This window comes from Symphodus melops (genome assembly GCF_947650265.1).
Source record: "Symphodus melops genome assembly, chromosome: 12".
Classification (NCBI taxonomy): domain Eukaryota; kingdom Metazoa; phylum Chordata; class Actinopteri; order Labriformes; family Labridae; genus Symphodus; species Symphodus melops.
The window spans coordinates 11,365,751-11,376,681 of NC_136702.1; the positions used below are offsets into that span (position 1 = coordinate 11,365,751).

Below are 10,931 nucleotides of genomic sequence, written 5' to 3' on the forward strand. Positions count from 1 at the left end.
CTTTACTGATGTGGAGAATTCTACTGGATTAACCCTTTATCCTGGAAATTGCTGTCAAAGCTTTTATTGAAGTAGGTGTTTTAATCCTGAAGGCTCGCTTGGTATCAGCTTTACCCTTTGCCTTCTTGACCGCCGGTTGACTATCGAGGCATTTTGATAATTAAGGGCACTGCTGTTCACAGCTGCAGTGCCACATGGACTATCCAGGTCATGAGGCTGATGTTAGTAATCTGTGACAAATACACAGGGCATGGATAGGGCTCAGATTAAACCAGCGGTAACTGAACCGCAAACACATTAGTCCATATTAAATGTGCATTGTGCAAACACACCGTGGTTCCTTGAAAAATACCGTCAAGAACATAATACGAAACCAAAAGATGCTTCAGCTAGACAGCTTCGGAAGATGTTTGTAAAGTTACAAAGAAAAGCTCGATTTTTCTTCCACGATACTCTTCCTTTTCCAATCCTGTAGGGACGAGGGAGTAAGTTGACCCTCACAATCCAAATGATATATCCATTGGATGCAATTAATGCTGTTTGTCTATAGACTGGAGAATTCAGTGATGGAATAAGCACCCAAAATAGTATTCACTGGAGAATTTCCAGAGAATACATAAACTGTGACGAAGACTTGAACTTAAGGTTCACTTCCACATACTTGGATGTTCACATCTAACCACGACAGATCAATCTGCTAATTAAGCCACGATGATTGGACCAAGATAAAATGATAAAGTTGGTGCTCACATAAAGTGAAGAACAGGAAACTGTATAATGATTCAGCTCATTTCCTAATAAAACAACACCAACTACTGCTTTCAGACATTAATAATCTACTTACCAGAGGAAAAAAAACTAGAAACTGCACAGCTGAAGTGCTATCACAGGATGTGGCACATATTTGGATCTGATCCCTACAGATGGCTGTGGCAGTTTTGGAACCATCAGTGGCAGCAATATCATTAACTGCACAGGCTTTCATGTGGCACAAAATGCAGTGTAATCCTTAAATGTTGACGCTATAAACTTCAACATCCTGTAAAAGGAAACATTAGTGGAAAAAAAATCAGAGGTGTTTTTATAGCTTTGAGCTCTATTTTTATTAATGTAATCGGCATCTACCTTCCATCTGCAAAGGGGATCAGTGGTGTTCAGCAATAAAAAGCTCCTTTCCAATTTTGCCGTTATCCCAGAATTCGAGATTTGTTTAGTCGCTTAGAGAGAAGGGTCCCTGTCACTCAAACATTTCAAAGATGTCTCGGAAAAACACTTCTGCCTCTCTTTCAACCACTTGTCAGTTTCATAGAGGTCACACCTGCATATAGCAGGAGGTCGAAGTTTAAGCTTCACTGAGTTTAGTTTGTCAGGGACAATGTCGAAAAATACACATCAATCTCAATTCATGAGAGGACATGCATTACACAGAATTAGCGGATTAGTTGCATTCCAGCCACAGTCCCTAGGCACACGCGAACAATTCAAAATACAATGCACAATCAATCATTACAAAAATAGGATTAAGAGCTAATCAAACTAGATAACATCATCGCCTCATCCCCAAACCTAAAACCTACCAAGCCTCCCTCCACACCCACACAGATCACATCTACCTGCGCACACACCCGAAAATTGTCTTCGATGTCCAGTAAGAAGTTACAACAATCAGATAGGATAACTAATATCAGTCAAGACTAAGTCACATGTGGTCGTTTTTTGCAGGATCCATGTTTCAGTTCATTAGAAAAGCTCAGCTTGTTTCACTCCTTTTGTGGCCCTAAAAAAAAAAAGAATATATTGTGCAAATGCAGTACCCTGTTTTAGAATGTAGCTCTTACTTCAAACCCACTGATGACTGTATAAATGAAATAAAACTGAAGAAAACACCCCTCACCAACATCTAAAAGGAGGCATCGAACAGAGTTCATCAAAGCAGCTCAGCACTTTCAACACTCAGCACAGGAATTTCAACCCCCCTCAAAAGGTACTGACCTAGTTCTACTGAGCAATAAACAAGAGGCTTCTCTGTGCAAGCGTCACTAGAAAAAGGTAGGTGAAGACTTTCATGTACATTCAGGTTCAACCTGCCCCCTCCTTTATGACCTCAAACATGTCCAAAGTCAGGAAACATCTGCAACACTTTTGACAACAATAAAGCCGAAGACGGCGTCTTGTCCTACCTTATATCTGCAGGTCCAGGGCACCTCCGCGTTATCAGAATGCATGGGCTTAACCTCAGTGTCCTGCACTAAAATAATCACTTTGAACAGACTGATCCTTACTGTGAAAGCTGAGCTCTGTGAACTCCAGCTTCACTGATTCACATCATGCCTGACAGAGGCTCATATCCTTCTGTTGTGTCAAACAGCTGTAATTTGTGATTGAGCATCTATCGGCAGAGTCACCAGTCACTCATCACCAGATTAAAACAGTGACATCACTGTTGAGCTGTCATCATGTCGCATCTATCAACTTGATCCCTCCCAAACCGTTTTTCTTGATTTGCTTGCATTCTTTAGGAAATGTTGTACATGATTGAAACAAAATGCATTTACAATACATTTGACATGTTCATTTATTTAATTCCCCCTCAGTGATTGAAGCTATAAAATCAGTCATGTTACTCACCAAACTTCCATGCCCAGAATATAAGCCAAAGGGAGAGTTGACCTGTAACGAAATATCATCTCTTTATCTTAAGTGTCAAGTTTCACACGTATGGATGTTTCAGTAGCTATTTGGAAATTTCACGTACAAATTTCACCCAAAAAAATCCCCCCTGTTTTTTGTTATTTTTAGATTCTTAAATGCTCAGAGACTCCTATGGTCAGGTTGTGACCTTACATTTTGAAACCAAAGCCATGTGGCTCTAAAACAAGCACTAGAGCAGCAAAGACACTCGAGCCAAAAGCTTGTCAGTCTAAAACCTTTGGCTAAATGGAAAAATCTGTTTTTTGTGTGTGTGTGTGTGTGTGTGTGTGTGTGTGTGTAAATAGTAAATAGATAATAACAAATCTCCTCCCAAATGATCAGCAATGACCATAGGGGACTACCCACGTGTCTGTAAATGTTGCCTGAGTTTTTTTTTAAATTTTGCTTTTACAGCAAAAGAACTAAAGTCTCCTTAAACACTTTTGCAGGGTTTTTTTGTAATTATGTTTGTGTTTGGGAGCTAGCTGTCTTAGCATGCTTTTGTACAGTCTGCAGCTACAGTATGTAGCATTAGTCACCAACAATTGATTACACAAAGGTCACCTTTGTCTGATTTCACTGTAAGGAGGACTTGTGTCATGTGTAAAAAGCTTTAACACAAAGCAAAAGGAAATCATTGAATCAGTGCTACAGCAAACATGTTAGACTTTAAAACAGTATCATCATGAAACATAGAAGAACATGTGAATGCATGCCCGTTTCAATTAGAATGAATAGTATCATCTTAAGTGTTGTCGTATCACACTGCTAAAATTCCTCTCCAGACACCGTTCCTAAGTGGATGATGCTCTACAGGTTGTAAATGTGCTCCTCTGGGGACTTAGTGCATTTCGCATTTAAAAAAAAAAGTGCATGCATTTCAAAAGTTTTTTTGTCTTAGAATATTAATAACAGCGTTATGATAGACTGTAGATAAAGATTGGCAGCCCGTGTAAAAAAAAGCTTTTTAAATAAATGTGTCCTTGCAGAGCAGGACTCGTTACCGTTGGCAGCAGCGGCTCGATCTGAGCACTTTGGTCCGTGGTGTCCATCCTCCTCTCCCGGCAGCAGCTCCTCACAGTCACATAGATGAGCAGAGACCTACGCTGTGTGTATGCCTGTAGATATATAGCTGAAAGTGAGCGACAGCACAGCGGTCACATGTTTATATCATCGTCGGTCAGTAGCTTGGTGCTGATTTGCGCCCCGCGTGTTGTCCTCCGCGTTCATCCAGACGCGCATCTCTCAGCGAGCTGACGTGGACGCGTTTAATAGATTTTGATTTAGACTCAGATGTGAAGAGGCTGAAATCTCCATAAGCAGCACCTGCTACAGCAACCATGTTTTAAAGTGTCCCATGAGATTTATTATAACACTTTCTTTAGAGGTTTTTTTTTTTTTTTTGGGGCTGAGCGAAAAATGCTACATTCAAACTTTACTATACAAGCTGTATGTTTTTTGTTTTTTTTGTTGTTTTTTTAACTCAGATCTCTTTTTATTAAATTATTGTTGAAAATAAAGTAGGCCTTAATTGCGATTCTGATTTACAGCTATTTCTCTACGAATAATGATTTAGTGTTTTCTGCGTCTTTGGAAAGCCTGTTACCTTTGAATGAACTTAGCATTAAAGCTTTCACAAAACTGGATCAAGCTACTGTATGTAGCCTAACAATTGTGGATAAAGTCACGGACAAAGGCCTGTAAGAGATCAACCTCACATGTTCAGCTGAGTGATTGAATGGAATATATAAAGCCGGAGACAAAATTCTCATCAAATGTATTGTTCTGTGACGTCAGCGCGGAGCACTAAAAGATATGACGCACCGAAAAAAGGCCCTTGACACGTTCATTGCTTTAAATCTCTCACGTTGCTGCTCCATGCTTTAAACCCTTATATTGACACCTGCACTGTGCCCTTGCAACTGATAATGATATTTAAGAAATCTAACTTTATTTTTTTCAGGTTTTTTTTTTTGTCTTTTGAAGGTTTTTTTCTCTTAACCATAAGACCACAGTGGCCATCTGGGTCTACGTTTGAATCCATGTGCAGTTGAATCCAGGTTCAAACTGAGGGAAACATTTTTTAAAGGCTTAATATAGTTTTGAAACATCCATGCGTTTCAGATTTGTATGCCTCTGTACTGGGACGACCGCAGACAGGACTTGCATTCAGTTATCGCCATCTGCTGTTTATCAGTGAGAAAGCCTGACTGTCACAGTGAGCGCACAAACACACACGCACACACACACATATTCATAAACACAAGTACACAAACACTCATACACAAACACGGCTAAATCCCACAGGTTTTTGACAGCTGTGAGCGTCTATTTAACGTTGAAATTCCAATTAAGAGCAACATGAGTTTATTACTCATCTGTTTTTATGATGTTTTTTATAACCTAATTATTCTGTAATAGTATTTGGGCCTAATCATGTTTGTTTTAATTATCCAATTAAATATCTGATTATTAAGGCAGAGTATATATATGATATGTCTAAATCATCTAAAGCAATCAACTAATCAGCTCTGAATTAAAAGAAAGCATGCTGTGAGATTTATCCTTAACCATGGACACGCCGTATTGTTTGTTTCTTTAAGCAGTCTCACACTGACAATTCTTTTTTTTTTTTTTATGTGTCACTTTCTTTTGGTTGCCCAACAAAAAAACATGTCAGCTTCACAGTTTTTTAATCGTGTCTATGATAAAGGGAAAAACCACTCCTTAAAATTGGCTAAAACAGTTAATCCAAACAAATGTTGGAAAAACGTGACATTTCTCACGTTAAGTGCTATAAGTAAGATAACCTTCTTTTCATCATTGTCAGTAAGATGGATCCCTTTGTGTTACGACGTAGCCTATGCTATATTTGAAGAGGAGACTTTAACTTGTTTGGGTCCTTATTTATTGTGCCATTTTCAACGTCATTACTTTAAAGCGTAATTCTTCCCTTTTCTTCTTTTCTCCTCCCATCGTCTTGACCACTCAGCAGGCACATGGAAGCCCGGCCTTAGCCGTTTGTAGTTTTGAATTTTCAAGATTTTTATTTGTCACGTGCTCATACAGATGTGCAGTAAAATGTAAAGATTCATTATATGTGCTGGCGGAGCAAGCTCCATTTTGAAGCACAGTGTGTCGTGGAAACTCGTGCGCCAATGCAGTTGCGCAAAGTGTCTCATTTACTCATCACTGAGCTGGAGTAATTATTTTGTCTAATCATCTGGATTTCAGTATTATTCGTTGTTTGTACATTCACACTGTCCTGATGGAAAAGGAAAGATGATCCTCATGATGCGTTCACGAAAATCAGCCAAATCATGACTCTTCAATGGGAGTATTACTACCTAACTAAGAAAGTAAAACGTTTCTTTTCCTGACGTCATTTATTATATTTCAGTCACATTACAGCAGATACAGAGATTTTCACAATAGAATATACTATACAGGCTATAAAAAAATAACCGGCCAAATGAAAACATAAAAAAGACTCTAAAACTAGCCTACATTTACCAACATTTAAACAATTTTAACCACAGGTACTATTATAGCAGTGATCGGTAACGTCATAAACATCTCGTTACCTACAGCTTTGATAAAGTACAAAATACATTAGTTTTTTTTCCACTGACAGGGAGTATTATGCCAGTTTATGCTACACAAGAAAATGTCCATGTACAGTTTTAATATCTTTCTTTACTAACAGTTTTAGGCTACTGAACAGAGGAGGGCTCGCTCTTTGAAACACAAAGAATTCTTCTAGTATGTATACATCCAATCACTATCACCAAATGTTCAATAGTATTATTTACATTATATTTATATATTTTTTTACAGCGTATACTGACTCAACAGCTGGCGCCCAATCCATGATACAACAGATCAGGATGAAGTGGAAGAATTTACACTTTGGCCATTAACTTCTCATCTTTTTTTGGATGGATGGATAGATGGATAGATAGATAGATAGATAGATAGATAGATAGATAGATAGATAGATAGATAGATAGATAGATAGATAGATAGATAAAAAGAAAGAGTTTAACTGTGAGGATAGAAACTATAGTAACCAATGTCCTTTGTGCAGTTTTTCTCGCACTCTCTGGGTGCCAACAGCTCAGATTTGAGCGGGGACACAGTCTCAGAAACAGGTGTTGCTGAAGGTGAGACTCTCCTCCTTTTGGCCTGTTCAAAGATCCCAGAATCGCTCGAATCGATCGACTTTATTGAGGACGGCGTTTCTATCCAGCTCGACTCTGACGTCATGTCTTTAGGTTTGGTCTCCTCTGAGCCGCCGATCGGTGACCTCTCCGTCGGAATGGACTCTCCCTCGTCGACTAGGTAGTTAGCACCTGCTCTCCCACCTAGAGAATTAGCGGGCCAGCAGGAAAAGACCGAGCTGGACTTGCCGTTGACGCCACAGTACTGCGGCGGCGTGCGTCCTCCCCAGCCCGACGGGTCTGCGTAATAGCCAAGAGGCCGGTTGGAGCAGCCCGCAGTCGGCAGAGGAAGAGCTTTCACTCCGGCCGCCGCATAGGACAGCAAGGTGGCCGCGTTACCGGCGAAATCCGCGGCGTCGTATGCCGAGGCAGCAAAGTCCAGGCGGTTGTTGGCAGGGGTGACAAACCATCGCTGCGGGGGGGTGGCAACAGTGGGCTCCTCGCTCTGCTGCGGGGAGAGCAAGCTGTTGCCGAGTGGGACGCTGCGCTCCGTGCCAGGCCCAGTCCCCACGCCAGGGTGAAAGCGAGATTTGGCATAAGTGGTGACAAATTGGTCCTGCAGGAAAGAGCTAGGCATGGCATATCTCGCACCCGGCACGATCTGTGAACGCGGAGAGTCACCCGGTGATGGAGTTAGGCGGTCAATGTCGCAGCCTGTGTAGACACTGAAAAGATGGAGGGAAAAACAGAGAAACAATTCAGCAACTAAACAGGCTGTTTGTCTAAAAATCAAAAGCTTTCAGGTCACTATCCATTTGAACCAAAACTTAATTTGTAGATCATCATATTGCGTAAATGGGACATTTTCTTTTACATCGATTTAATTTCAAGAGAAATGTTAGAAAAGGCCCCTTCAACATACAAGGAAAAAGAACTAAAAAGTTGCATTCACAAAAACTTGCAGCCTTTTCTGTTGTTTTGCAAATTGAATTTTACGCAGCAAAATAAAAACACCGAAACATTCACCTTCAGTGCAAGCCCTTAAATACATGATCAATAATGTCGTGTAAAGAATGTACGTTACACATTAACATGACACGTATGTGTCTGGTAAATGGACACACGTCTTGTTTCAATTGCAGTGGTTTAAAAAAAAAAAACTTTTTAAAGGCCATTATATTTTTAAAAATGTAATAAACTCGCTACAATGTGAACAATTACCCAGGATTAAACAAAGTGATGACAATATTTTGTTTCAACAAAACTAAACAAATAATCCTTACGTATCATAGTTGTCCCGAAACCCTTTGGCGAAAGGATTGTGGTCAATTTTGAGTTGCGTAATCTGTGGAAAAAAATAACGTATTTGATTAAGAAAAATATGTGCACCACATCATCAATCTAAAAAAAATATTCCTCACATTGAACCTCAAGATGTGAGAAGTTGTGCCTTGATGTCGCTTGAATTTGAGGCTTAAAAAAAACGATGTAAGGTTGTATTTTATTTTAAAATAATCCGTAAACTAATTCAAAATGTAAAAAAAAAAGCAGCTTCCTTTTTTTATTTTTATTTTTTTAAGCAATTTAGATATTGCCTAATGGTGAGTGGCTTTGGTTTGACGCGTATTTGTCACTGTTGTACGAAGCGGCCTTACGTCGGTATTCTGGTAGGCTGTGACTGCGATGAATTGCGTCTCTGTGAAGGTGAAAGTCTGGACTCTTCCTGGTTGGCTCGTGTCCTCTGTCCCATCCTCGTTTACTTCCACCACATGGAGCCTGGGCTGGTACTTGTGGAGAGACTGGAGGACCACCATCTGGAGATTCAATCAGAGACGCGCGTCAGGAATTCGCCTTCAACTTTGCATAGATGGTTAAAGCTGAACACTCCACAAAATAGCCTCATTTGAGCCTTCTCGTTTTTTTAATTAAATCAACTGATTATGCGCATCTGTTATTGAGTTGCAAACTTTACAGCCACGATGAAAGAAAACCAGCCCACATGTCTGAATAATATCTAGACAATAAAGAAGAAAAGGGGAGGATAAACTAAATGCATTTCCCTTTCGGTGTAACATGAAAAATAAATCACATGCAGTATTGGACATGATGTTGCATTACCTGCCCGGTGTTATTGGAGGCACCTTTGTTGTTTGTGAGCTTTAGCTTTCCAAACGATATTTCTTGACGCATCCAGTGCGCACCAGTATTTGGTGAGTCCGGGTGCATATAAACCCTATTTCCTAGAAAGGCCGAAATAAAGAGAAATTAAACAATATATGTGAATTGTTGTCAAATAATAAATTACCATTCTGCAGGTATAGGCTATAACATTTTAAATACACTACCCATATGATCCGTCAAAAATAAAGAAAGTTTTACTATTGAAAGGAAAATGTTGATTGTGTTATTTTTTGAAAGAAAATATACCTATCACATTCGTGTCTGCTTTTCCACATGGCACCCACTTGCCTCCTTGAAATCGCCAGTGATTTGGATCAGCGAGTATTACATCAACAAATATATTGTAGTGAGCAGTTGGGTCGAGGCCAGAGATGTTGAAGCTTAAAAATGGAAACATTCGTCTGCGGGGAATAATGGAACACAGATTTAGAAATCTCAAAAAAATATTTTGAGCTGTCAGCCTTTTTAACTTTTTGGGGGGAAATAATGAATGAAAACGATGTCGGGGGGGAAAAAAACTCAATTGAGTGTGAAAGTTTGTAAGCCATATGTGTGCGCTCACTTACCGCCCTTGCTTTGTAATAATCATCTCCGTTTGGTGCCTGTGGAACTTGAGCCACAGGGCCCTGTTGCACAGATACACCTGCGCTTTCCCCGGAACCAGTCCTGCCTGCGCGGAGGAGAACTGGTAAAAAGCCCCTCCTTGGTACGTGTGTCCATACTGTTGCGCGTAAGGGTAGCTGGCCGCAGCGTAGCCTTGAGGAGAAGTGTTGGTCAGAAGGCTGTTATAAGCTCCATTAGTTATGACCGGATGATGGGCCATGTAGCGACTGGGACTTCCGATAGAGAAAGCTGGGTGCGCGGGTCCATGCTGGCTCGGATACGGGAACATGGTGGCTGCTGAGACTGACTGAGGCTGTGCGGATGGAGAAAAGATGCACCTTTCTCCTGCAGATCCATCGAAATTATGACGGATGTCAGAGACTCCGTGAAGATCAGGAGAGAGTTTGCCCCTCTGGACGTCCCCTGATGCGTCCTTGGAGTCGGGAAAATTGTCTGCCTCTGACTGATTCGTCATCTCCCTAGAGTTTTTTTTCAGAGGTGAACTTCTCTCCAGGTTGTCACTCGCAGATCTAATAGGATGGTCCTGCAACGAAAGCTCTGATCTATCGGAGCCCGAGAAGCCACTGCCCACATTCATAAATTTCTTGGAGAGTTCAGTCGCCGCCGAGATGCAGTTCTCGACCTGCATGGCTCAATAGGAAGCCACTGTCAGCTCAACCTATATCACAAGCCTGTGCACACGCCTTTTCCAAATCTAACACGAGGAAAACGCCTTTTGCGAAGACTTGAAGCACCGAAGGCAGCAAATTAGCCAATTGACACCATCCTGCAATCAGGAAGGATTTTCTTTCCATCATTCTTCCTTCTCTGCTAATGAAACAAGTATCGCCATTGGTTAACTCAGGGCTGTAATTTAATTAGACAGCTCTTAATTAGGACAATCCGTGGAGCGCTGTGAGCAAAGTGATTTGTTCGCGGGGTGACAGAGGCCTTTATTATATTTAAACATAGACTTAGACGGATTCATTCTTATATGTGAACAAGAAAAACACATATTAAAGACAAGTAAGAAATTCCATGAAAAAGAACGTTTTCTGCTCGCGTCAGCTGCGTTATTTACCTATTTATCTGCGTTATTTACCTATTTATGCGCCATGAGTGCCAAAGTATGTCTGCGGGAGAAACCAGGATATATTATTAACACACCAAAAATGACAGTCCATGACAGGCAGCGCATCTGATGCCTTAAAATGTTTGTGATATAGCGTGAAATCATGGCGTCCCACTGAAGATGTGTTTATGAGTCCCACTGCTCGTTAATATTTGATGAGCTGT

General features: G+C 40.6%; 2 protein-coding genes and 1 long non-coding RNA gene across 4 annotated transcripts in view; 1 reads left to right on the plus strand and 2 right to left on the minus strand.

The window, feature by feature from the left end:
- slc4a10b (solute carrier family 4 member 10b) overlaps positions 1-3,988 on the minus strand; it is a 23,176-nt gene extending 19,188 nt beyond the window's left edge. Inside the window, exons 1-2 of one of the 2 annotated variants that reach the window (XM_079356970.1) lie at positions 3,696-3,988; positions 2,629-2,670 (exon numbers count right to left, since the gene is read on the minus strand). In XM_079356970.1, the coding sequence (XP_079213096.1) occupies positions 2,629-2,670; positions 3,696-3,743 (90 nt within the window). In that variant the 5' untranslated portion in view covers positions 3,744-3,988. The remainder of the gene's footprint in view (positions 1-2,628; positions 2,671-3,695) is intronic. The other variant, XM_079356969.1, reaches the window with a different exon arrangement.
- Positions 1-8,630, plus strand: part of LOC306832361 — a 16,079-nt gene extending 7,449 nt beyond the window's left edge. The window contains exon 3 of the long non-coding RNA XR_013780213.1: positions 8,556-8,630. This is a non-coding gene — a long non-coding RNA (uncharacterized lncRNA). The remainder of the gene's footprint in view (positions 1-8,555) is intronic.
- On the minus strand, positions 5,777-10,409 carry tbr1b (T-box brain transcription factor 1b). Its single transcript, XM_079356974.1, has 6 exons — positions 9,599-10,409; positions 9,279-9,433; positions 8,970-9,091; positions 8,507-8,665; positions 8,135-8,196; positions 5,777-7,576 (listed from the first exon to the last, which is right to left on the minus strand). Exons 1-6 carry the CDS (start codon positions 10,282-10,284, stop codon positions 6,733-6,735), a joined length of 2,028 nt encoding a protein of 675 aa, XP_079213100.1. The 5' UTR covers positions 10,285-10,409; the 3' UTR covers positions 5,777-6,732.
- Between the last annotated feature and the right edge of the window lie 522 nt (positions 10,410-10,931).

Excerpts from the sequence above, each read along its gene's own strand:
- tbr1b (XM_079356974.1), bottom strand. The coding sequence starts at position 10,284 with ATGCAGGTCGAGAACTGCATCTCGGCGGCGACTGAACTCTCCAAGAAA. Across the intron at positions 8,666-8,969 it reads CCTCCAATAACACCGGGCAG|ATGGTGGTCCTCCAGTCTCT; the intron begins GTAATGCAACAT and ends TTGAATCTCCAG. Across the intron at positions 7,577-8,134 it reads TTTCGGGACAACTATGATAC|TGTCTACACAGGCTGCGACA; the intron begins GTAAGGATTATT and ends CCATCTTTTCAG.